The 26,209-nt window shown below is 50.8% G+C and overlaps 1 protein-coding gene and 1 long non-coding RNA gene across 3 annotated transcripts in view; one reads left to right on the top strand and one right to left on the bottom strand.

The window, feature by feature from the left end:
* LOC110505403 (rho guanine nucleotide exchange factor TIAM2) overlaps positions 1 to 26,209 on the top strand; it is a 104,925-nt gene that overhangs the window by 32,872 nt on the left and 45,844 nt on the right. The window contains exons 4-9 of the mRNA XM_036962805.2: positions 4,662 to 5,127; positions 5,724 to 5,887; positions 8,817 to 9,041; positions 12,226 to 12,411; positions 12,665 to 12,811; positions 20,239 to 20,295. Of these exons, the coding sequence (XP_036818700.2) occupies positions 4,662 to 5,127; positions 5,724 to 5,887; positions 8,817 to 9,041; positions 12,226 to 12,411; positions 12,665 to 12,811; positions 20,239 to 20,295 (1,245 nt within the window). The remainder of the gene's footprint in view (positions 1 to 4,661; positions 5,128 to 5,723; positions 5,888 to 8,816; positions 9,042 to 12,225; positions 12,412 to 12,664; positions 12,812 to 20,238; positions 20,296 to 26,209) is intronic.
* LOC149972080 (uncharacterized) overlaps positions 1 to 26,209 on the bottom strand; it is a 185,096-nt gene that overhangs the window by 153,778 nt on the left and 5,109 nt on the right. The gene's annotated exons all lie outside the window — the stretch shown is intronic.

The raw sequence follows: 26,209 nt of genomic DNA, 5'->3' as shown, positions 1-26,209 counted from the left end.
CTATTAATGAATTATTTCATACCTCATGTCAGTCTCATTCCAAATGTCATAAATTGTTGGTTATCTGCACGAACCCAGACTTTACTATGAATCATCCACCAATTGGTTTAATAATTGATTTACTAACTAAATAATCACAGAAATGCATAAACAAACAGTAGATATTGGTTACAAGGATAGGGATGATTCCCTTGTGGGCTAAGCCGATATGACGGCTTGGTGGACAAAGGGAAGTGGGTGTGGACTGAGAGTGGGAAAGACAAAAGGGATCACTACAGTTGATAATTATATTAATTGAAATGCTAATCCTTTGCACATGAACGCTCACTCATTTGGGAATAATTGCAATCGATATATATTTACGCCCATGTGTCATTGTGATCTCTGTTGGAATCGTCAGTCCATCTGTTGGAGAGTCGCTCGCTCTTTCGTGGTTAGAATGGATACTTCAGAGTACCATTCAGAAATGTTCTCATAGAATAGATGTTTCGGCGGTTGTCGGTATTCGCATTCCAGGTTTACATAATTTCTCGCTGCAGACTAGTAATTAGTACCTAAGATTTGCTCCTATTCTGTAGGGATCGAGAGTCTCAGTTTCATCTTTTCCAGCCGTGTAGCCAATGCTCCACGTGGTATGTTTAGGAATTCAATAACTATTCGCAATCACAGCTCACTCTGTGGGTTTGCTCAGTCTGAAGATGATTTTCTTAGGAGGGTGTTTTATTCGTAACCATATGATCTGGCGTCATGGAACCGCCTTTTCTGTCTGTGCTCTCGGTGGTGGGCCAATGACTTAAGTTAAACTTAATTGGGAATACAATTCTCTCACATTAAAGGTTTAACATCACATTATGTCATTTCACAAATAGTTTAATCTTTACTCATTCATTTTATACAAGAATTAGATGCAAACCTCATAACTGAGGCACCTGTATAAACAGAGTTATGGTATTGTGGCTGTATTGTCTTTCATGAGGTCACAAACATGAAACAAAATGGACTGGGTCGTAGCTGGCTTCTCCACCGACAATTTACACATTCTCCAAAATATGGATATTGTTCAGTTCTCAAATTCTGTGATGTAGTAGAATATGGCGGCAGTTCCTTTGTTCTACTGTGAAACTCTGCATGAAACGGGGAGAGAGTCTCCGCCAGGAATGTACGACCTCAGATAACAGAACCTGGGCGTAGGAGAGAGGGGGAAGCCACAATCTATACCCAGAAAGGGCCACGTCATGACACCGCACTCCTTAACACCCGGACGCTTAACCTGGAAGCCAGCCACAACACTGATGGAGGAAACACCATTCAACTGGTGACCGGGTTCTTAGTTCATACTGGTCCCCATGTGGGAATCGAACCCACAACCCTGGCATTGCAAGTGCCACCCTCAACAAACTGAGCCACACGGGACCCCCTTAGCTGCATCAGGTGTGTCTAGTCTCCTTTGGAATTTCCCTGTTTGAGATATGAATGTCTGTAGCTCCACAGGAGAATATGGTTATTATGTGCTTGGCACAGACCAGTGTTCCAACCCTGTTAGTGTCCTGTTAGGGAGGAGGGAAGAGGAAGCAACTCTCTGGCATATTCTTGGCTGGGGACTGTCACTGGTTACCTGGGCCATGTGCCTCAGTGGTTGGTGTCGTCTCGCCAGGAACACAACGTCGTCCCCGGTCCCGAGGACCACAATACCAGCTGTCTGAGGACCGAAAACCACAGGGTACCGCAAAATGAAATTTGCAACGCGGATGGTGCATTGTGTAGGGACTAGAGATGCAGTCGTCTAACGGAGAGTAAGGCATGAAACCGAGAGGAAGGATGAGAAGCCAAGGGGTCTGCAGATTCCATGACTACGTCTGGGTGGGTACAAGAGATCATGTCAGTTTAGTGTTGTTGCTAACCCCATGCTAATGGAGGGAATATGCTAAATGCCATGTGTTGGATGCATAGCTTGCCATTGTAGGTGATTTGCTGTTGTGTGTTGGTGTGATTGGTTGAAACGGCATGTTATTTACCAGTTTACAGCAGGTCTGTATGACGTATAGTTCAGTGTTGCAGCATGGGTCAGACGGCTGAGAACTGGACCTGTAAAAGGACACCAGACTGTTGTGTACAGGATAGGAATAACCATGACTTGTATGCCAAATCACTGGATAGTGTGTTTGTGTAAATCTGTGTTATGGATCTGCAATAGCTTATTTAGAGCATTTAGCCCCATAAATGTAACCACAATAGTCATATTTTCTGCAACAAAGGCTAAGTAGGTAATTGCTAAAACTGTGCGTTGTAAGATTTTCCCAAATTAGTTGAACTGCTCGAAAACGTGGTCCTCTGTGACTTTGTCTTTAAATCAAACATTATGCACCAATTCAATAGCTCTTTTAAACTTGAACACACTTTTCAGACAATGCCAAGATAATTGCTGTAAGACTTTAAATCTCTGTTGCAGTGAAACTATGTCCAAGCTCAATATTTAGAAACTCCAAAACACTCATAATGATGAGGTTGTCATGGTGATTAAGATATGGTGGAGCTGCTCTGGGCTCTACTCACCACCCTGTCCTGCTCTCCAGAGAGCCAGTCCATAGTATGTTCTGTATGGATAGGTGCTCGTTCATTAGGGTCTGACAAAGGAAATCGGGGAAGGTAAAAGGACTTCCCTGACGCACAGAGAAGGATATGTGCTCATTAATTTGGGTTTGACCCACGTTGGGGGTAAAGCTTTCACTCTAAACTACTAGACCTCACTTAAATCCTAATAATCTCCTGCCATGTGTTGGGTTTGGGAAGAGACCTAGGACTCACAGCTTCCCTGCACTATTGAACTTGTTGACCTTTTCAGTGAGAAGGAGGAGGGCTTATGGAGGACTGTGATTTGAAGTTGTTCTGGTTCCCAGCGCAGCTTCATAGGTCCATGAGAAACTCTCCAACAAACCCTGGTCAATCCGAGTAACACTCAAACCCCCATTCTCCTTTAAACTCCACCCTACCTCAAATGTGTGTCCTGTGTAGGCGTTAGGCAACCCTGGCCTTCAGGACAGATTAGTAATGAGCAGAGGGATATTTTTAGAGATAAATGGTCTCTTTCAGTGTTCTGACTCAAACTGTGAATTCTTCATGGGCAAATGTTGGAGCGTGATGTTTCCAACTGAGCTCTGGATAGTTTAATTGGAGCCATTCAGAGTTTTTATAGCTTCATGCTGACACATTCACTGGGTCTCTTTGCCCTCTGGTGACTCTGGAGTCAAGGACAGAGACCGTTCAGGGGCCCACCCTGGCCTTGTTCTGTTCCTGTCTGGGGCTCTTGTTTCACCAAGGCCACTTAATCACCCACAGCTTCCAGTTGGCTCATTGATTCATATATCACCAAATCACAGCATCACAGCCCCTTTTCAACGAGTCAACCCAAATCAGGACTAATTCCAGCTCTTGTTCCCCTCCAGCTGGGCTCCAGAGCTCAGCTGTGGTTTAGGGGCACACTGCACCCTCCAAGCCAGCCTCTTAGGTCCAGTCCAGGTCCTTATGAGAAACAGCTGGGGTAGACGTGGTAGGAAAGGGATGATTAGGGGAGACTGCTGGAAGAAAGAGGAGACTGAGGGAGAAAGGGAGACTGACGGACAGCCGGGAGGAAGAGGGTAGACTGAGCGAGAGACTGGGGAAAGGCATCAGAACACTGTTTGTGTTTGAAGTGCACTCAACCCAGTTGCCAGGGGAGACCAGATGCTGCAATCTATTGGAGTGCAGGTGGGCTTTCATTACCCCTGAAAGAGAAAGAGTTCAATCCCATGAAGTAGTGTTCTACTGGGGTCAGGAAACCAGGGTGCCCTCACAGACGCAATTAAATTGTCTCAGTCTCAAGAACTTTAGTCGCCAGAGTGCCAGGTTCAGGAATTGAAGTGTTTTTGTTGTGGGACTCTCCTCACTCTCACCTCATCCCACCCTCTCGCCCTACCCTCTCCTCACTCTCTCACCTCATCCCACCCTCTCTCCCCACCCTCTCTCCCTACCCTCACCTCATCCCACCCTCTCTCCCTACCCTCACCTCATCCCACCCTCTCTCCCTACCCTCTCCTCACTCTCTCCCTACCCTCTCCTCACTCTCTCACCTCATCCCACCCTCTCCCTACCCTCTTCTCACTCTCTCACCTCATCCCACCCTCTCTCCCTACCCTCTCCTTACTCTCTCACCTCATCCCACCCTCTCTCCCTACCCTCTCCTCACTCTCTCTCGCTACCCTCTGCTCACTCTCTCACCTCATCCCACCCACCCTCTCTCCCTACCCTCTCCTCACGCTCACCTCATCCTACCCTCTCTCCCTACCCTCTCCTCACTCTCACCTCATCCCACCCTCTCTCCATACCCTCTCCTCACTCTCACCTGATCCCACCGTCTCTCCCTACCCTCTCCTCACTCTCACCTCATCCTACCCTCTCTCCCTACCCTCTCCTCACTCTCTCACCTCATCCCACCCTCTCTCCATACCCTCTCCTCACTCTCACCTCATCCCACCCTCTCTCCATACCCTCTCCTCACTCTCTCACCTCATCCCACCCCCTCCCCACTCTCAACTCATCCCACCGTCTCTGCCTACCCTCTTCTCACTCTCTCACCTTGTCCCACCCCCTCTCCCTACACTCTTCTTCTCTCTATGTGCTTCCAGGAGCCCCGGTATAAGGATGGCAGCGAGGTCTTTGACAGTGGAGTGGATGGCCTGACAGCTGACACCAGCTCTCCCTCCCAAGTATCCAGCCTGTGGTACCCTGGCGGTGTGGGGGCCTCCCGGGCCCAGTCGGCAGGGGCCCTCCACCACAGCAACGATGCCCTTCGTCAGAACATCTATGAGAACTTCATGCGGGAGCTGGAGACAGGGACCGGACAGGGCAGTAGTGGAGGAGGGGGAGCTGGTGAAAGGAGAGACCCGTCTACGGGGACAGAAGAGGGGGAGAGCAGCAGTGAGTCTGCAGGGGGCTCTCTGGAGCAGCTGGACTTGCTGTTTGAGAAGGAGCAGGGGGTGGTACGCAGGGCTGGCTGGCTGTCCTTCAAACCCCTCCTCACCCTGCATAAGGACAGGAAGCTGGAGATGGTCACACGCAGGAAGTGGAAACAGTACTGGGTCACCCTGAAAGGCGAGTACTGTAGGGGTGGGTGAGCAGAGGGAAACAGGGTGGGTAAATGGGTAAACCTCAGGCCAGGTGCTAAATGGGTAAACCTCAGGCCAGGTGCTAAATGGGTAAACCTCAGGCCAGGTGCTAAATGGGTAAACCTCAGGCCAGGTTCTAAATGGGTAAACCTCAGGCCAGGTGCTAAATGGGTAAACCTCAGGCCAGGTGCTAAATGGGTAAACCTCAGGCCAGGTGCTAAATGGGTAAACCTCAGGCCAGGTTCTAAATGGGTAAACCTCAGGCCAGGTGCTAAATGGGTAAACCTCAGGCCAGGTGCTAAATGGGTAAACCTCAGGCCAGGTGCTAAATGGGTAAACCTCAGGCCAGGTGCTAAATGGGTAAACCTCAGGCCAGGTGCTAAATGGGTAAACCTCAGGCCAGGTGCTAAATGGGTAAACCTCAGACCAGGTGCTAAATGGGTATGTGCACCCTCAGCCTTCCTTCTACTTTACTGTAAAATGACTCAAGATCAGCAGAGACAAATAAATTACAGTTTGAAGTCATTCTTCTGAGGTGTGGTCTTCCTCCCTCTAACAACCATCCTCTTCCTCTCCCTGCAGGTTGTACCTTGTTGTTCTATGGGAAGGGTTCTCCAGAGCAGGAGCTGTCTCCGCGCTACGCCCTGTTCGCAGAGGACAGTATCGTCCAGGCCGTTCCTGAGCACCCCAAGAAGGAGAACGTCTTCTGTCTCAGCAACAACTACGGCGATGTCTACCTCTTCCAGGTGATGCGTGCCGACTTACCTCACTCTCCAAACTGAACAAAGTACTGTCGATGCCAACAGTAGTTACCCCAATTGATGGAGATGCCGGAGAAGCTGTAGATGCTAAACTGTCTGTCCTGCAAAAAAATCCACGTGTTTTGTATACATACGGTACGTCGCCATGTGCTCACAGAGGTCACACTAGGTCATACTACCACTGTTTGAACTGCATTGCTGAGTCCAGCTGGTCACTCCTCCACAGTTACTGCCTGCGTGGCGTTAGCTCGGCGTTAGCTCCCTGAGCACGTCGTGGTGTTGACGGTCGGATTTCCCCCATCGCTCTGCTCGGCTCCCTGTCAAGCTAAGTGTTCCAGCTAATTCAACACACAATTAAGGAGCAGAAGCTGTCACTTAGTGGGGAATGTTTTGTGTACCCTGAAAGGAATGTGTGTCCTGTGCTGCTGTGGCAGCTAACCTGGTTTGATAGCCTCTTCCTGCTTGGGCAGTCAAGCGGAACGTGTTCTGGTGACGTGTCCACAGTGGTTTTTGTCTGCTGCTAGATTACACTGACTGTGTCATTTTGTGATTTAACATGGGTAACCGGGATTCCAGCACTGTCCTGGGAACACTTCACATTTCCCGGGAAAAAATAAAAGGACAAGACCCGGCAAATGAACATTTCCCCCAATGTCAGAATGAATGCAATTCCACAACATGCTCAGCATCAGATTAGCAAAACATGTACATTATCCAAACAGGTTGTTTCATGGAATTCTTTAGCGTATTTACTTCACACAAAGTCGCCATGAATTCACACACGCATAATAGACACCGCCAGACTGCACATGCAACCAGAATGCAGTAAATGAACCCTTCAGGAAACCTCCACTGTATAGACTATAAAAGTACGTGTGCCTCTTTGAGCTGACATTGTGGCCCTTCAGACAGTCCCACATTTGATAGGTCTTTGCACAATCCACTACATAGGCATCTCTGTCAGACCATGAAGTCTGTTAACAATTAGGCATCAGGGAAAATTCTATTGTCTCCTGTCATAGAGTCTAGGCTAGAGTCCTATCCAGTCCCAATCCCACTGAAGCCCCAAATCCTGACTCCTGTCTCGAATGAAAATTCCTAACGTTATTTTTTTAATCCATAGGTTGTATTATCAAAGCATGTCTCTTGCCTATTCAAAATACCTCTGACGTTTCTCCCACTTCTCTGCACTGTCTCGTACTTCCTGCCCGTATGAGTGTCGGTAGAGAATGTGTGATCAACCAACCGTATGGGAGTAGAAATGGGTATTTTTAAAACAAGAGTTGTTCCTCATTAAGATACCTTGATATTTAAACTATGTCCACTCTTCATCTCCCCGTTATTCATGAGCTGATCTGCTGTATGTATAATCGACAGCTATATTTTGCCATATTGACGGAGGTTATCTAGCAGGCCTCGCAACGTTGGCCATTTCTCTTATTTTTCGACTGCCGTTACAAAGTGTGTATGCTTCGACAACGCTGTACTCGGGAGGCGCTCTGTGTCAAGAGAACCTTCTGCCGAATTGTTTTTCTTAAAAATAAAAGAAGAACCTTTTATTTAACTCTTGCAAGTCAGTTAAGAACAAATTCTTATTTACAATGACGGCCTACCCCGGCCCAACCCGGACGGCGCCGGGCCAATTGTACTGCAGTGATGCCTCTTGCACTGAGATGCAGTGTCTTAGAAATGCGCTGAATTAATTGAGGAAACATGTCAACGCTCAGAATTTCTGAATGGTCTTTTTCATAATTCACAACAAGGTCATTGACGAACAAAGATAATTACTCTGTAATGACTAAATATCAGTTTAATTTGCTCTGAAACCTTTACATAGCGGCGCAGCCAAGTCGACAAGATGGCGCCGCGTCCCTCTTATTTTCCGAGAGCTCTGGCATCTTGGTTTTAAAAGCTGTACATGTGCACTTCCGATTTTTGCTGCATTTCCCGTGACTCTCGGGAGAAATATGAATATATTTATATGAATTGCTCCCGGTATTGAAATTTGGTAGACTTTCAGGAAAGTATGAATCCCTAGTGTGAGGCGAACAAACACGCTATTCAGCATATTCAGGCTGTATAATAGTGGATGGAGATGTTTTACAAGTGTAGTTACACACATACGCACTCGCACACACTTGTTGTGTATTTTTAGGCTGTATAATCGAGTAGTTCAAGTTAATGATTCTAGCTCGTAAATGATTATATGGAGAAGATTTAAAATCCAGCTGGAAGGTTTCTGTTTGTGTTCATATTTTGAAGAGCATCTGACTCCCTGACCTTATTTTCTCTGTTTGATACAGAGATTTTTGAGGCCTTGACTAGCCCCCCAGGTAGTTTTCCCCTCTCACAAGCTTTTTCTGAGTGTATTGCATGAAATCCCAGTTGTGGTGTTCGGGGTAAAGCTAGTAAAATGGTGAAGTGGACTTAACATTTCTCGAGAATCTTAAGAGGTCAGGAAACCACTGACGGTTTAAACTGGAGCACTGTAGAACCCTGTGTTCTCTCTCTCATTGTGTCCTGCACGAGTCACTCCTCCCTCAGCTTTCTAGCAGATTTCATACCATGTCCTCTGGTAATTTTTGCATAGGTTTATTATCCTTTCAAGATTGACTGTATTGACTGAAGTTACGTATTAGCCCATAGATTGGGGAAATCTGATATTGTGGTGAAATGCCGTGAGGAGTATAGGAACACAATATGCGTTATAGCTGTCAATCATCCGGATTTAGAGCCCCAACCCTTAACACGTCGTTCATGACGTCACTATCATCGCTGCGTCCTGCAGTGCTCATACCATCGCATAACCGTTGAGAACAGATTATTTTACCGTAATAATCTAGTTTGTACATTTTATGGTCTAATCTCAAACCTCCCATTGTCTAATGTCCCACCTTCACCTCTGTGTGTTCAGGCCGGCAACCAGACAGACATGGAGAACTGGGTGACAGCCATCCACTCTGCCAGTGCCTCTCTGTTCGCTAAGCGCCATGGGAAGGAGGACACGCTGCGTCTGCTGAGGAGCCAGATCAGAGACCTGCTGCAGAAGGTAGACATGGACGGCAAGATGAAGAAGATGGCTGAGCTGCAGCTGTCCATCGTCAGTGACCCTAAGAACAGGAAGGCCATCGAGAACCAGGTGAGGAGGATGATGAGGATCGGCGGTTGTTATAGCTATTGTGTTGTGGTGTCACAGGGAAGTATTGGTTAGTGTCCCTGAAATAAACATGTTTTCGTTGTTGTTTTAATGTCCTGTTCTGTTCTGTTAAGGTTGTTTTGTTGGGAGTCTAGCAGCCCTAAAAATATGTGACGTGAATCACACCATGCGACTAAAATCCCATGTCTTATTTCTGGAAGCGGTAGAAGTGGCCTATATGTAGCTAGTGGCCGTCAAAACACATACTCAGGGGAGAGAAGAGGCAGGCTGCTTCTTCCCATTGCATCATATTGGGAATCCAGATGTTGTGTACAATGGGCTCTCAACATGCGTTATCCCCTGTAGAGAGAAACCAGAACCAATCACTGATTCTCCCCACAGCTAAAACTGTCTTGTACATGTAACGGCGATGGCTAATGATTAGCTTATCAACTCCCCACCTACTTAAGAGTATATATCAGATTCATAGGGAATCTACATCCACTGCAAGACATGAGAGCTCAACATCTGAAAACGCGAAAAAGATGAATGGCTCATGGGAAAGACATGGAGGGCAGTGTCTGTCTTCCCAACTGACTTAGTGTCTGTTCCACGTTAGCTGTCACGGCACCTCGGGACAGAGAGACAGAGCACTCTGGAGCCAATGATAGGGTCAGAGGTGAAAGGGCGGGGTTAGGCCCCGAGACGGGCACCCACGGCTGATGATGAGGGGAGGTTAGAGGGCAGGGGGTGCTACAAGGGGCACTTTGATGTCTACCCTCCCCTTCTCAAAATCAGTGCCAGCGGGGGGGAGAAAAGATGTTGGAGAGGAACATCAAAGGAGGCTGTATCTCTAAGGGAAGGCCCATTCCTGCCTTTTTTAATGGGCCTGATATGGGACTAAATAGAGACTAGGTAGGATTTCTCTAAAGCCAGATGGGTGCAGCATGCCTTCACTGTGATGATAGCGTCTCTCTGCCTTAGTCCAGGTTTTGCCAGCTGCACAGAGACACACATACATACCTCTCTCTGATTCTCAATCCGATAATGGCCATGCTTCTTTGATACGATGACGGATTAACGTTGCCTGGCAGAATCAATCAGACATTTGAGTGTGGCGTGTCCATTTGTGACGATGCAGTGTCCAATATTAAACAGTATCAACTATCAAACCCTAATCCGCCTGTCTCCCCATTTGTATCCTCTCCTGTCCCCCAGAATACACCATTGTTATGGCTTTAGAGAAGCCATGGGGATACAGGGTTATCTCAGCAGATTTACCAAGCATGACGGTTAGGACAACACAGCCCTGCCCAGACTCTGACCCTGGGATGACACTATATTAATGACACATGCCCATACACTAGATGTCTGTACACCAGGATCACATGGGCTCCTGAAGGGCATGATGTTGATCATGTCATTGGGCTGGCGTGTGTTAGCGCTGTCTGAACACTCAGCATTGTGCAGCAGGCTCATTGTTGGTCTTTGCAGTCCTGTTGTTGTGATGGTGGAATGTTCTAGGCTCAGACAGCTCCCCTCCCCAAGTCATTCCCAACCATGAAGAATTCCATCAATGCGAATCAGCCTTCACGGGAGGACTCCATACTGTTCTGTATTGTAAATGAACTCTCTTCAGACCAGCACTATTAAAGTCAATTATATAGAGAGTCGTTTAACTCCAGGGTTTTCTCGTTAAAGTGAACCTCCGAAGCTAACAAAATAAGCACCCTCTCATACTTAGTGTTAAAAGGGCATGTGTTCATTCTCTGTGCGTGTGCTTGTTGGTGAGTGTGCTGTGTGTATTTAGGGGGAGGGTTATATGGTGGTCTGGTGCTTGGAACCTCCCTTCCATGACTTTTATTGCAGAGAATAAGAGAGACTGCATTAAACACACACACACACACACCACATACACGCTCCACAACCCTCCCTCACTATCATCAACCTTAATACCCTGCCCTCACCCAGCGGCAGCTTGTGCCCCCCCCACCCTTACCACCACATCTGTAAGCAATCCCAGTTTGATGGAATGCCCCCTAAACTATCTCCCCCTCCCTATCTCCTCTCTCTGCCTGTCCCTCCCTCTTCTCACCTCTCCACCTCTTCAACTGTCCCTCCCTCCTCTTCTCACCTCCCCAACTCTCCAACTGTCCTTTCCTCCTCTTCTCACCTCCCCACCTCTCCAACTGTCCTTTCCTCCTCTTCTCACCTCCCCACCTCTCCAACTGTCCTTTCCTCCTCTTCTCACTTCCCTACCTCTCCAACTGTCCCTCCCTCCCTCATCACCCCTCCCTCTTCTTACCTCCCCACCTCTTCAACTGTCCCTCCCTCCCTCATCACCCCTCCCTCTTCTCACCTCCCCACCTCTTCAACTGTCCCTCCCTCCCTCATCACCCCTCCCTCTTCTCACCTCCCCACCTCTTCAACTGTCCCTCCCTCCCTCATCACCCCTCCCTCTTCTCACCTCCCCACCTCTTCAACTGTCCCTCCCTCCCTCATCACCCCTCCCTCTTCTCACCTCCCCACCTCTTCAACTGTCCCTCCCTCCTCTTCTCATCTCCCCACCTCTTCAACTGTCCCTCCCTCCGCTTCTCACCCCCCCACCTCTTCAACTGTCCCTCCCTCCTCTTCTGATCTCCCCACCACTTCAACTGTCCCTCCCTCCCTCATCACCCCTCCCGCTTCTCACCTCCCCACCTCTTCAACTGTCCCTCCCTCCGCTTCTCACCTCCCCACCTCTTCAACTGTCCCTCCCTCCTCTTCTCACCTCCCCACCTCTTCAACTGTCCCTCCCTCCTCTTCTCACCTCCCCACCTCTTCAACTGTCCCTCCCTCCCCTTCTCACCTCCCCACCTCTTCAACTGTCCCTCCCTCCTCTTCTCACCTCCCCACCTCTTCAACTGTCCCTCCCTCCTCTTCTCACCTCCCCACCTCTTCAACTGTCCCTCCCTCGTCACCCCACCCTCTTCTCATCTCCCCACCTCTTCAACTGTCCCTCCCTGTTCTCACCTCCCCACCTCTTCAACTGTCCCTCCCTCCTCCTCTCATCTCCCCACCTCTTCAACTGTCCCTCCCTCCCTGTTCTCATCTCCCCACCTCTCCAACTGTCCCTCCCTCCTCTTCTCACCTCCCCACCTCTCCAACTGTCCCTTATCACCACTCCTCCTTCCCGCTCTCCCTACAGATCCAGCAATGGGAGCAGAACCTGGAGAAGTTTAACATGGACCTGTTCAGGATGCGCTGTTACCTGGCCAGCCTGCAAGGGGGCGAGCTGCCCAACCCCAAGAGCCTGTTAGCTGCAGCCAGCCGGCCCTCCAAGACCGCCCTGGGACGCCTGGGTATCTTCTCTGTGTCCTCCTTCCACGCACTGGTGAGGCCCTTCATATGGCAAGGTTGAGGGGTAGGGCTGTCTCTCCAAATTATATAGAAAGTACTCTAGTTGACCAGAGTTTGTCGTTTAGAAGTCTGGTCTGGCGCGAAAAGTTTTTCCACAGTAGCTAAAGATGTTCAGTTAAGGTGTAAACTCTCAAATTGCTGTAGGAGACTGAAGTTGAAGCAGGTTGATTGCTGTAAGTCTAGCTGCTGCGTTCGATCCTAGTGCTGACGGTGTGTTATGTCGTCAGATCTGTTCCAGGGATGAGGCCACACTGAGGCGGCGCTCCATGTCCCTGAGCCAGAGATCACGTAACAAGAGAGGCCTCTTCTCCTCCCTCAAAGGCCTCGACAACTTCACCAAGAAGGGCCGCGACAAGAGGCCGTCTACAGAACAGGTACAGTACCTGAACACAAACTGAACACACACACTGAACACACACACTGGCCCAGTCCATAACACTCCTGCGAGGAAATCAAATCATGACTTTCTCACAATTCTTGGAGAAAGTTCAAATGTGGCCCCGGGGGGCTTTTCCCCCCATCAATAAGATTTTGTTTATTAAACTCATGTTTTTCTCTGAGTATTAAGTGCATAATCCACTCTTATGTAAATAGAGAGCATTTCAACCACAGGTGCAGGGGGAGTAAATTCTCTCAGGTTAGTAATTACACTTCCACACATTATTTATTGATGTTTTCAGTCCACCCCCCTCTACCCTGAAGGTACTGCCCAGGAGAGTCAGTACAGTAGTTGGTCTTTTTTAAGACAAGGAAAAGACCTGGTTCCCATGATCAAGCCTATTAGGAAAATCCATGTATTTTAGATAATGGTGTGGTTCCTAGACCGAAGTAGGTGAATATTTTGAAGACACCACTACGATCTTTCCCTTGGTGTAATTCTTCTGTGAGGGAGGCTTCACTTTGTCGATTCATAAATGTTTCTCCTGCCATGTCGTAGCTGTCATTGGAGCTGACTGACTGGTGTATCTGTGATTGAAGGGAACATAAAGCACCCATCTAAACTGTAGACACTGCTAACTTCCTGCCCCGGATTCTCCTTAGTCCTCTTCATAAGAGGCCATGTGTCCTTAATGCTAACAGCAGGGTCTTCCCTGCTCCTCCCAGTACGCTCCTCACCCCTCCCCCTCTGCGGGGGGCTACAGTATATGTGTGTGTGGTGTTATATGATGTTGTTTAAGGTGTGTTTGGAAGCTCTAGCAGGTTAGCTAATGAGACCCAGTTTGGTTTCACAGAAGGCTGAGGTGACACACGGTGAGTTGAAGCAGTGATGTAGCATGAATTATTAAAAGCCATATGTGGTAAACTGCAGCCTGCTGTACCGAGCCCTGCAGCGACAAACAGATGGTTTGTGTAAGTCCACTAAATATTAAAACAGCTCCACGCTTTTTCACAGGTTTCCCTCCTAAGCGTAGCTCTCCAGTTGGGATACACTTTTCTGCTCCACTATGATGTTGATTCCCGTTAAGAGTGGCTAATTGCTTCAAAGGGGTTGTAGAAGGATGACCCCAGGTACATTCGCTGTCTTGTGTGGGCAGGGCTGGGGGAAGTGTGGGCAGGGCTGGGGGTACTACCCCTGTCCTGCCCACACTACCCCCAGCCCTGCCCACACTACCCCCAGCCCTCCCCACACTACCCCCAGTCCTCACTACCCCCTGTCCACACTACCCCCTGTCCACACTACCCCCAGCCCTGTCCACACTACCCCCAGCCCTGTCCACACTACCCCCGGCCATGTCCACACTACCCCCGGCCATGTCCACACTACCCCCACACTACCCCCAGCCCTGTCCACACTACCCCCAGCCCTGTCCACACTACCCCCAGCCCACACTACCGCCAGCCCTGTCCACACTACCCCCAGCCCACACTACCCCCAGCCCACACTACCCCCAGTCCACACTACCCCCAGCCCAGTCCACACTACCCCCAGCCCACACTACCGCCAGCCCTGTCCACACTACCACCAGTCCACACTACCGCCAGCCATGTCCACACTACCACCAGTCCACACTACCCCCAGTCCACACTACCCCCAGCCCAGTCCACACTACCGCCAGCCCTGTCCACACTACCACCAGTCCACACTACCGCCAGCCATGTCCACACTACCACCAGTACACACTACCCCCAGTCCACACTACCCCCAGCCCTGTCCACACTACCCCCAGTCCACACTACCCCCAGCCCAGTCCACACTACCCCCAGCCCACACTACCGCCAGCCCTGTCCACACTACCCCCAGCCCACACTACCCCCAGCCCAGTCCACACTACCACCAGTCCACACTACCGCCAGCCATGTCCACACTACCACCAGTCCACACTACCGCCAGCCCTGTCCACACTACCGCCAGCCCTGTCCACACTACCCCCAGCCCACACTACCGCCAGCCATGTCCACACTACCCCCAGCCCACACTACCCCCAGCCCTGTCCACACTACCCCCAGTCCACACTACCGCCAGCCATGTCCACACTACCACCAGTCCACACTCCCGCCAGCCCTATCCACACTACCGCCAGCCCTGTCCATACTACCCCCGGCCATGTCCACACTACCCCCGGCCATGTCCACACTACCCCCGGCCATGTCCACACTACCCCCGGCCATGTCCACATTACCCCCAGCCATGTCCACACTACCCCCACACTACCCCCAGCCCTGTCCACACTACCCCCAGCCCACACTACCGCCAGCCCTGTCCACACTACCCCCAGTCCACACTACCCCCAGTCCACACTACCCCCAGTCCACACTACCCCCAGCCCAGTCCACACTACCCCCAGCCCACACTACCGCCAGCCCTGTCCACACTACCACCAGTCCACACTACCGCCAGCCATGTCCACACTAACACCAGTCCACACTACCCCCAGTCCACACTACCCCCAGCCCTGTCCACACTACCCCCAGCCCACACTACCCCCAGCCCAGTCCACACTACCCCCAGCCCACACTACCGCCAGCCCTGTCCACACTACCCCCAGCCCACACTACCGCCAGCCCTGTCCACACTACCACCAGTCCACACTACCGCCAGCCATGTCCACACTACCACCAGTCCACACTACCGCCAGCCCTGTCCACACTACCGCCAGCCCTGTCCACACTACCCCCAGCCCACACTACCGCCAGCCATGTCCACACTACCCCCAGCCCACACTACCCCCAGCCCTGTCCACACTACCCCCAGTCCACACTACCCCCAGCCCAGTCCACACTACCCCCAGCCCACACTACCACCAGCCCTGTCCACACTACCACCAGTCCACACTACCGCCAGCCATGTCCACACTACCACCAGTCCACACTCCCGCCAGCCCTGTCCACACTACCGCCAGCCCTGTCCACACTACCCCAGCCCACACTACCGCCAGCCATGTCCACACTACCGCCAGCCATGTCCACACTACCACCAGCCCTGTCCACACTACCCCCAGCCCACACTACCGCCAGCCATGTCCACACCACCGCCAGCCATGTCCACACTACCACCAGTCCACACTACCACCAGTCCACACTACCACCAGTCCACACTACCCCCAGCCCTGTCCACACTACCCCCAGCCCAGTCCACACTACCCCCAGCCCTGTCCACACTACCCCCAGCCCAGTCCACACTACCCCCAGCCCACACTACCCCCAGCCCAGTCCACACTACCCCCAGCCCACACTACCGCCAGCCCTGTCCACACTACCCTCAGCCCACACTACCCCCCAGTCCTGCCCACACTACCCCCAGCCCACACTACCCCCAGCCATGCCCACACTACCCCCAGCCATGCCCACACTACCCCCAGCCATGCCCACACTACCCCCAGCCCTGCCCACACTACCCCCAGCCCTGCCCACACTACCCCCAGCCCTGCCCACACTACCCCCAGCCATGCCCACACTACCCCCAGCCATGCCCACACTACCCCCAGCCATGCCCACACTACCCCCAGCCATGCCCACACTACCCCCAGCCCTGCCCACACTACCCCCAGCCCTGCCCACACTACCCCCAGCCCTGCCCACACTACCCCCAGCCCTGCCCACACTACCCCCAGCCCTGCCCACACTACCCCCAGCCCTGCCCACACTACCCCCAGCCCTGTCCACACTACCCCCAGCCATGCCCACACTACCCCCAGCCATGCCCACACTACCGCCAGCCCTGTCCACACTACCACCAGCCCACACTACCGCCAGCCCTGTCCACACTACCACCAGCCCACACTACCGCCAGCCTTGTCCACACTACCGCCAGCCCTGTCCACACTACCGCCAGCCCTGTCCACACTACCGCCAGCCCTGTCCACACTACCACCAGCCATGTCCACACTACCACCAGCCCTGTCCACACTACCCCCAGCCCACACTACCGCCAGCCATGTCCACACTACCGCCAGCCATGTCCACACTACCCCCAGTCCACACTACCACCAGTCCACACTACCACCAGTCCACAATACCACCAGTCCACACTACCCCCAACCCAGTCCACACTACCCCCAGCCCACACTACCCCCAGCCATGCCCTACACTACCCCCAGCCCACACTACCGCCAGCCCTGTCCACACTACCCTCAGCCCACACTACCCCCCAGCCCTGCCCACACTACCCCCAGCCCACACTACCCCCAGCCATGCCCACACTACCCCCAGCCATGCCCACACTACCCCCAGCCCTGCCCACACTACCCCCAGCCCTGCCCACACTACCCCCAGCCCTGCCCACACTACCCCCAGCCCTGCCCACACTACCCCCAGCCCTGCCCACACTACCCCCAGCCATACCCACACTACCCCCAGCCATGCCCACACTACCCCCAGCCACGCCCACACTACCCCCAGCCATGCCCACACTACCCCCAGCCCTGCCCACACTACCCCCAGCCCTGCCCACACTACCCCCAGCCCTGTCCACACTACCCCCAGCCATGCCCACACTACCGCCAGCCCTGTCCACACTACCACCAGCCCACACTACCGCCAGCCCTGTCCACACTACCACCAGCCCACACTACCGCCAGCCCTGTCCACACTATCGCCAGCCCTGTCCACACTACCGCCAGCCCTGTCCACACTACCGCCAGCCCTGTCCACACTACCACCAGCCATGTCCACACTACCACCAGCCCTGTCCACACTACCCCCAGCCCACACTACCGCCAGCCATGTCCACACTACCCCCAGCCCTGTCCACACTACCCCCAGCCATGCCCACACTACCCCCAGCCATGCCCACACTACCGCCAGCCCTGTCCACACTACCACCAGCCCACACTACCGCCAGCCCTGTCCACACTACCACCAGCCCACACTACCGCCAGCCTTGTCCACACTACCACCAGCCCACACTACCGCCAGCCTTGTCCACACTACCGCCAGCCCTGTCCACACTACCGCCAGCCCTGTCCACACTACCGCCAGCCCTGTCCACACTACCACCAGCCATGTCCACACTACCACCAGCCCTGTCCACACTACCCCCAGCCCACACTACCGCCAGCCATGTCCACACTACCGCCAGCCATGTCCACACTACCCCCAGTCCACACTACCACCAGTCCACACTACCACCAGTCCACAATACCACCAGTCCACACTACCCCCAACCCAGTCCACACTACCCCCAGCCCACACTACCCCCAGCCATGCCCTACACTACCCCCAGCCCACACTACCGCCAGCCCTGTCCACACTACCCTCAGCCCACACTACCCCCCAGCCCTGCCCACACTACCCCCAGCCCACACTACCCCCAGCCATGCCCACACTACCCCCAGCCATGCCCACACTACCCCCAGCCCTGCCCACACTACCCCCAGCCCTGCCCACACTACCCCCAGCCCTGCCCACACTACCCCCAGCCCTGCCCACACTACCCCCAGCCCTGCCCACACTACCCCCAGCCCTGCCCACACTACCCCCAGCCCTGCCCACACTACCCCCAGCCCTGCCCACACTACCCCCAGCCATGCCCACACTACCCCCAGCCATGCCCACACTACCCCCAGCCATGCCCACACTACCCCCAGCCCTGCCCACACTACCCCCAGCCCTGCCCACACTACCCCCAGCCCTGCCCACACTACCCCCAGCCCTGTCCACACTACCCCCAGCCATGCCCACACTACCCCCAGCCATGCCCACACTACCGCCAGCCCTGTCCACACTACCACCAGCCCACACTACCGCCAGCCCTGTCCACACTACCACCAGCCCACACTACCGCCAGCCTTGTCCACACTACCGCCAGCCCTGTCCACACTACCGCCAGCCCTGTCCACACTACCGCCAGCCTGTCCACACTACCACCAGCCATGTCCACACTACCACCAGCCCTGTCCACACTACCCCCAGCCCACACTACCGCCAGCCATGTCCACACTACCGCCAGCCATGTCCACACTACCCCCAGTCCACACTACCACCAGTCCACACTACCACCAGTCCACACTACCACCAGTCCACACTACCCCCAACCCAGTCCACACTACCCCCAGCCCACACTACCCCCAGCCATGCCCACACTACCCCCAGCCCTGCCCACACTACCCCCAGCCCTGCCCACACTACCCCCAGCCCTGCCCACACTACCCCCAGCCCTGCCCACACTACCCCCAGCCCTGCCCACACTACCCCCAGCCATGCCCACACTACCCCCAGCCCAGCCCACACTACCCCCAGCCATGCCCACACTACCCCCAGCCATGCCCACACTACCCCCAGCCCTGCCCACACTACCCCCAGCCCAGCCCACACTACCCCCAGCCATGCCCACACTACCCCCAGCCATGCCCACACTACCCCCAGCCATGCCCACACTACCCCCAGCCCTGCCCACACTACCCCCAGCCCTGCCCACACTACCCCCAGCCATGCCCACACTACCCCAGTAGCAAAGAGAATAGTCTATGACTTGGGTGGCTGGAGTCTTTGACTATTTTTTAGGGCCTTCCTCTGACACCGCCTGGTATAGAGGACCTGGATGGCAGGGACTGGGGCCGTACTCAGTACCCTCTGTGGCGCGTTGCAGTCGGATGCCAAGCAGTTGCCATACCACACATTGATGCAGCCAGTCAAGATGCTCTCAATGGTGTAGACGTATAACTTTTGAAGGATCTGAAGGCCCATGCCTTTTCAGCCTCTTGAGGGGGAAGAGGCGTAGCCCCCGTTTGAGGGTTCGCGTGGCAGATGTCTTGCCTACCCTCACCACCTGGGGGAGGCCCGTCAGGAAGTCCAGGATCCAGTTGCAGAGGGAGGTGTTTAATCACAGGGTCCTTAGCTTAGTGATGAGCTTTGAGGGCACTATGGTGTTGAACACTGCGCTGTAGTCAATGAACAGCATTCTCACATAGGTGTTCCTTTTGTCCAGGTGGGAAAGGGCAGTGTGGAGTACAATAGAGATTGCGTCATCTGTGGATCTGTTCGGGTGGTATGTGTAAACAGAAAAGTTGCAAATCCCCTCCAGAGCTAGAGTAAAGGGTCTGGAGAGGTGTCCCACACCCTCCTCTCTGCCCTGGTGGGCGGTCTCTCCTTTCATCTCTTCTCCTGCCACACACAAGTCTTATTAGCCTCGGTCCTGTTTCTGTATCTCCACACTGCTTATTACTGCCTTGTGCCTCTGCCCCATCCTCCATGGGAATGATATCAAAGCCCTGGGCCCTCACGGCTCACTTTTTAATTAGCTACATAATAACAGTGTGTGTGTCTGTGTAATACGTCTGCTGCTATGGGCCACTGCTGTTTTAATAGATGACTAAGGGGATTTTTTACGAGTCAAGTCAATGTGTGTTTCTTTTCGTTGCAGATCTTTGAAAGTGATGAAGGCGGACAGGCCTTCTGCCTCCCACACACTAGTTCTGAGGTGAGTCTGTTACCATTTTATGAAACGGTCATGTAAAAAAATGGTATGACCTTTTTAATAAATATGGATATCAAAATGTCAAAATACCATATATATATATATATATTTTTTTTTTATGTCTGCTTCGGATTAGATATCAAACAAGTGTCAAACAATATTATGGTTCATTGACTGATCGTCTACTGTCCAGATTTTCTGAGTGAGTGCATATAGCTGAAACATGGAACAGGAGAATCATGTGTCTCAGCAAGCTTCATTGTTACGAAATACGATGACAAGCCGCATGTTGACATCTCCCAGGTGTTATCACAGGTCAGGGGTTAGGGGTCATGCCTGCATGTCGTGTCTCACGTAGGGCGTGATCAGGATGAAAGCTGAGATCCCTCTATTGCCATCTGCAGTGGTCTAACTCGACTGCCATTTCTGTACATCAAAAGGAGAAAAACCTGCACCCCAGTGGTTCTAAGGGGGAACATAAACCACAAGAAGAGATACTATACAAAGACAAGATCATAGAGCTCTAAAGTGAGTTATTTAACCTACCGGAACCAATTGGTCATCATCAGCGTCTTACCCACGAGTAACCTTTAGACACCGTGTCCGATAGAAGCCCACGCTGACATTCTACCCCTCACTGTCTAAAGGCATGCTGGAGTTGGGCTGGCGCCTAGCCGAACCGAACGAGTGTGCTCGCATACTCCCTTCACTGTCCTGTTGTGTTCGTTTCATGTTCATTCATTCTGTGTTCCCGGTCCAAAATGACCGCCGCATTATAGCTGATTATGAATCCATAATAATACATATATTATCACCTAATGTTGTGTTAGATCTTTTTATCAACTTAAGTTGATAAGTTTTGAACTTCTATTTGCTATTTATGGCCTGTAGGCCTCATTGACCTGAGCTCATGATCATGATCGTGATCATGTATGGATTATTTAGACTATAACATATTGCGCTATTTATCACTGACTACTGTGTGTCAAAGTTTAACAAGGACTCTCTCCTCCTCACCAGAGTCATGATCAAAGATATGATCAAGAGCCTCACATACACTATATCGCACTATATCGCTTGGTCATTGTGCTGCCACAGAATGAATTGTGAGCAAGGCCTCAAAAAAGCTTTATGTACCAGAGCTGTTAGAAAAGTTCTATATATTATTGAAACAATGCAGCGATTGTTTGTGAGAATGCCAAACAGGTGTGGTTCCCGTGGGGGAAAGATTCTATTGGGGAAAGGTTCCCGTGGGGGTTGCCATGGAAGCCAAGAAGGGGAGTGAGGTGTGTGTGAGGGGTGTGTGTGTTTGTGCTCAAACACACATGCATGTGGGGGTCTGGGAGAGGAAGTGTTTCCATCTGATGAATGGACATGTGCCTGAACTCAATGTTCTACACTAATTGTAGTCTCTCCCATTCATTTCTAATGACAGGTCATATTTAACTGGGAACACCACAGGTGTACAAAAGTAAAATAAAACATCCTGTAATGAAAATCATCATAATGTATTTTGTGTGTTCAGATGCCCTGTGTGGACAAAGTCATGGATCCTTATGACCGTCTGATTAAATGACCTACATTTTTCAGAGAGAACTTGTAAATCGGTCCTATTCGACTAGAACACAGCAGGAGGGTTAAAAGACCTTTGCTTGAAAAACAAGAAAAAAGCAGCCAATAATAATGTTTTCCAATTTTTTGAGATGTCGTAGCTAGTATACACCTCCTCAAAATACTCAGAATTAATCTAAGATAACCCAAGAAATCTGTCATTCATTTTGCCGAAGAGATCTTAGTCGCGCAATAGACCATTTTTAAAAAAGGAATCGTCTCTCGTTGAATGCCAACGAAGACCTTATTGAAGAATCCCCCCCGAACTGTTTGGGATAGGAATTATGCGGCCGCCTTAAGCAGCTTGGGTTAAACCTCCAGACTTGTTCTAGTGGTGTATTTGGGGGCTCCTCTACAACGTGAAGGTGATAATTCAAAAGTATTACGAGACAGTGTTGAGAAGCTCTCTCAGTGTGGAAGTGGGGAGTGAATACCACAAATTCTCACAATCTGAGCGCTAACATAATGTAGATGCAACTGTAAACCCCCTTGGATCACACATTGGAATTATTATGTGGTAACACACCTGTTGTCAGGCAGTTCCAAATACTGTCTTAGAATTCTCTCACACAGATAGCACTGTACCTCTGTTGTCTGTGGCTCTTCTGCACCCCTGTTCATCCATACAAAACAACTTGTCCTGAATGTGTTGGGATCTATGAGACAGATAGTTTGACATGCAAGCGGGTGGTCTGGTCACAATGAACACACAGCGAGAGCAGTATATTTGTGCGGCAGCCTCGCGTCACCCCTCTGGACACAAAGCTCTGCATTGAGATGGAGTCAGAGAGTAGCGGACCAGGGTGAATGTGGCCAATGTTAAAACCACATAGCCACCTCTAACACCAAATGCTCCACCCAGCCACAGAGTAGGATGTGGCTGAAGAAGGGACAAAGGTGGCCTTTCTTCAGGATGAGCTTTCAATGTTGTTGGGAAAGTGTCACAAGTGTCACAATACCCGTTTCCCCCTCCACCCGGGAGTTGGATGAGGACACGTCTTTCCCAGAGGCCATTTTTAATTTATGAAGAGATTTATGATCTAATGGCTCAGAGAAGAGACGAGCCAGCTTCATTGATTGTAGCCCCATTTGCGTTTCAACCTGTCTCTCTGTTCTCTATCCAGTCAACACACTGTCTCCTGTTTGATGGCTTTGACTTGTTCTCTACCGTTTTTGGGTCTTTCTGGATCTTAATTTCAGCAATGGTTCTATTAATCAATCATCTCCAACTCCCATAACCCACTGAAGGATTGGGTGGATGGGGGGCCGTGTGTGTGTGGCTATGTTCTTTTATGAGATGGGCTTCTCCACAGCTGTCTCAACAGGCTGGTGATCTGTTGACATTGTTTAAACAGGCTAGGAAGGAATGCTGCAAATCGGGGGGAGCTTCAGCTTGTTGATGAGGGATATGTAGGGCTCTGATGGTGGCTGCCAGCGAACCATCATCACCTGTATCCCTTAGGAATGAATGGCATCATGGTGCTCCTGTACAAATCTTTGGCTCTCCAGAGACTGTGACAGACCATGTCAGTCCTGTGAGATCCCCCTGACCCCCATTCCCCCACCATGCCCCTGTTCCACCTGTCACCGCCTCTATTCAACCAGCAGCTCTCTGACCTGTTGTACTGTAGTTGACCTCTCACCCCCTTCCTCTGCCGCTGTGCTGTTGCCTCCCCCATCCCTCCTTTTCTGCCATGCTTTGTTACCCATGAGCACCGCCACCTTACTGCATGTGAGGTCAGAGGTAAGGAAGTGCCGGTGATGTTAGCTTCTCCCTGCTTTCAAAAAAGCTTTTCGGCAAAAGCAGAACATAACATTATGTTAGGTTAGCAACTAGTCACAGAAAGCATACAGTGATTTGAGGAGTCACAAAAAGCAGAAATATTGATAAAATTCATCACTAACCTTTGATATTCTTCATCAGATGACACTCCCGGGACAACATGTTACACAATACATGTATGTTTTGTTCGATCAAGTTCATATTTATATCCAAAAACCTCAGTTTACATTTGGCTTCTCCTCCAAAACAGCCCGTGAATTTGTACAGAGACACATCAAATCACAGAAATACTCATAATAAACAATAATAAAATAAGTGTTATTCACAGATTTAAAGATATATTTGTCCTTAATGCAACCGCTGTGTCAGATTTCAAAAAAGCTTTACGGAAAAAGCAAACCATTCAATAATCTGAGTACAGTCTCAGACAACATACACAACCCAAGAATATATCCGCCGTTGGAGTCAACATAAGTCAGAAATAGCATTAGAAATATTCACTTACCTTTGATGATCTTTGTCAGAATGCACTCCCAGGAATCCCCGTTCCACAATAAATGTTTGATTTGTTCCATAAAGTCCATCATTTATGTCCAAATTTCTCCTTTTGTTAGGGCGTTTAGTAAACAAATCGAAACTCACGAGGCGCGGGCAAGTCCAGTGGAAATGTCGGACGAAAATTCAAAAAAGTTATATTACTGGTCGTAGAAACAAATCAAACGATGTATAGAATCAATCTTTAAGATGTTTTTATCATAAATGTTCAATAATGTCCCAACCGGAGAATTAATTTGTCTGTTGAAAAGCAATGGAACAAGAGGTAACTTTCTCATGGCCGTGCGTCACAAGACTGAGGCTGCTGGCAGACCTCTGACTCATTCCCCTCTCATTCAGCCCCCCCTCACAGTAGAAGCCTGAAACAACGTTCTAAAGACTGTTGACATCTAGTGGAAGCCTTAGGAAGTGCAAGATGACCCATATCCCACTGTATATTCAATAGGGTCTGAGTTGAAAACCCACAAACCTCAGATTTCCCACTTCCTGGTTGGATTTATTCTCAGGTTTCCGCCTGCCATATGAGTTCTGTTATACTCACAGACATCATTCAAACAGTTTTAGAAACTTCAGAGTGTTTTCTATCCAATACTACTAATAATATGCATATATTAACATCTGGGACTGAGTAGGAGGCAGTTTACTCTGGGCACGCTTTTCATCCAAACACGAAAATGCTGCCCCCTATCCATAAGAAGTTCATACATTTCCTCTCGTTTAAAAAAATGGTACATTTCGATGTTACACGACGATTTGCCCGAGCTGTAGTATTTGTATGTTAGCCTATTGCTAGAAGGTACTGTTCAGAGTTGAAAGTGTTTTGGAGTGGTGGTTAGCGCTGACATGAAGTGTCCATGACTCTTGATTCCATTTTAGAACGTACCGGATGGTGGTTGGCTGCTAGAAATTATTTCCCCTCTTAAGTGAGGAAATACTGAAGTATAGATTTGGGTTTGCAAACAAACACACAACACATTGAGGGCTGACACATGCTGAGACTTGGCTTGGCCTGTGGAAAGTTGACCAGGCCATTACAACCCTGCCTGGGGCCATGAATGAGTGCACAGTCACTCGGCAGCTACTGGGCTTGAGGTGAAGAGGCAGACTGGTCACCAAGCGCCAACTGAACGTTTAGTTTCCAGTCACACCGTGTTAGATGGACAGACAGGGTGGATGTTATGCAACCTTTGCCATGACAACCCGCTTTTCTCTCTGAATGTATAAACATGGCCTCATTAACCTACAGGAGTGGACAGAAAGTTGTAGAAGAACCAGCTCTCTGTTGCTTGTCTACCCAAAGGTTTGAGCAACACATTGGCCAAAACATTGGTAGGCTTTATGCTGGCAGTGTTCTGTCAGGTTATTCTTTCCAAATGGACATGTTGCTGGAAAATTCAATGACTGTTTTCTTGTACATGTTTTTTTCTAGCCACCTTGGTCAGAAAGCCACTTTGTGTGTGTGTGTGTGTGTGTGTGTCCACAAGGATAGTTAAAAAAGGAAAATTGTCCCTTGTTGGGACCTGGGGATAAAGGCTATTTTAGGGTTAGGTTAGGGAAACTAGCATTTTGAATGGAACTCAATTTTAGGTCCCCACAAGGATAGTAAAACGTATGGCGTGAGTGTGACGCATATGTTTATGCCCGACAAACATAGACCGAGTCAAAGAGACCTCTGGGGGAGAATGTCTCCCAAGGTTTTCCTCTGTGACACACCAGCAGACAGACAGACCGCATCCAGGAGTCACACACACCACTCTGTTGGCTCTCCAAGTGGCAGACCTCCACCTCTCTCCTCCAGACCTTACCATAGCAACTGGAAATGTCTATCTCGTTGTGACTTTTGAAACATGTTTGAGTGGTTCTTCGCGATGTGGAGCCTGTATAGCAGCTGTGGTCTGTGGTGTTACTGTGGCGTCGCCCACAATCTCTTTCCCTTCAGAGACATGGAGTCGCAACCAAAAGCCAAAT

Source organism: Oncorhynchus mykiss, chromosome 25 (assembly GCF_057628025.1).
Source record: "Oncorhynchus mykiss isolate SJ-2025 chromosome 25, ASM5762802v1, whole genome shotgun sequence".
Taxonomy (NCBI): domain Eukaryota; kingdom Metazoa; phylum Chordata; class Actinopteri; order Salmoniformes; family Salmonidae; genus Oncorhynchus; species Oncorhynchus mykiss.
This window is presented reverse-complemented; position numbering and strand designations above follow the sequence as displayed.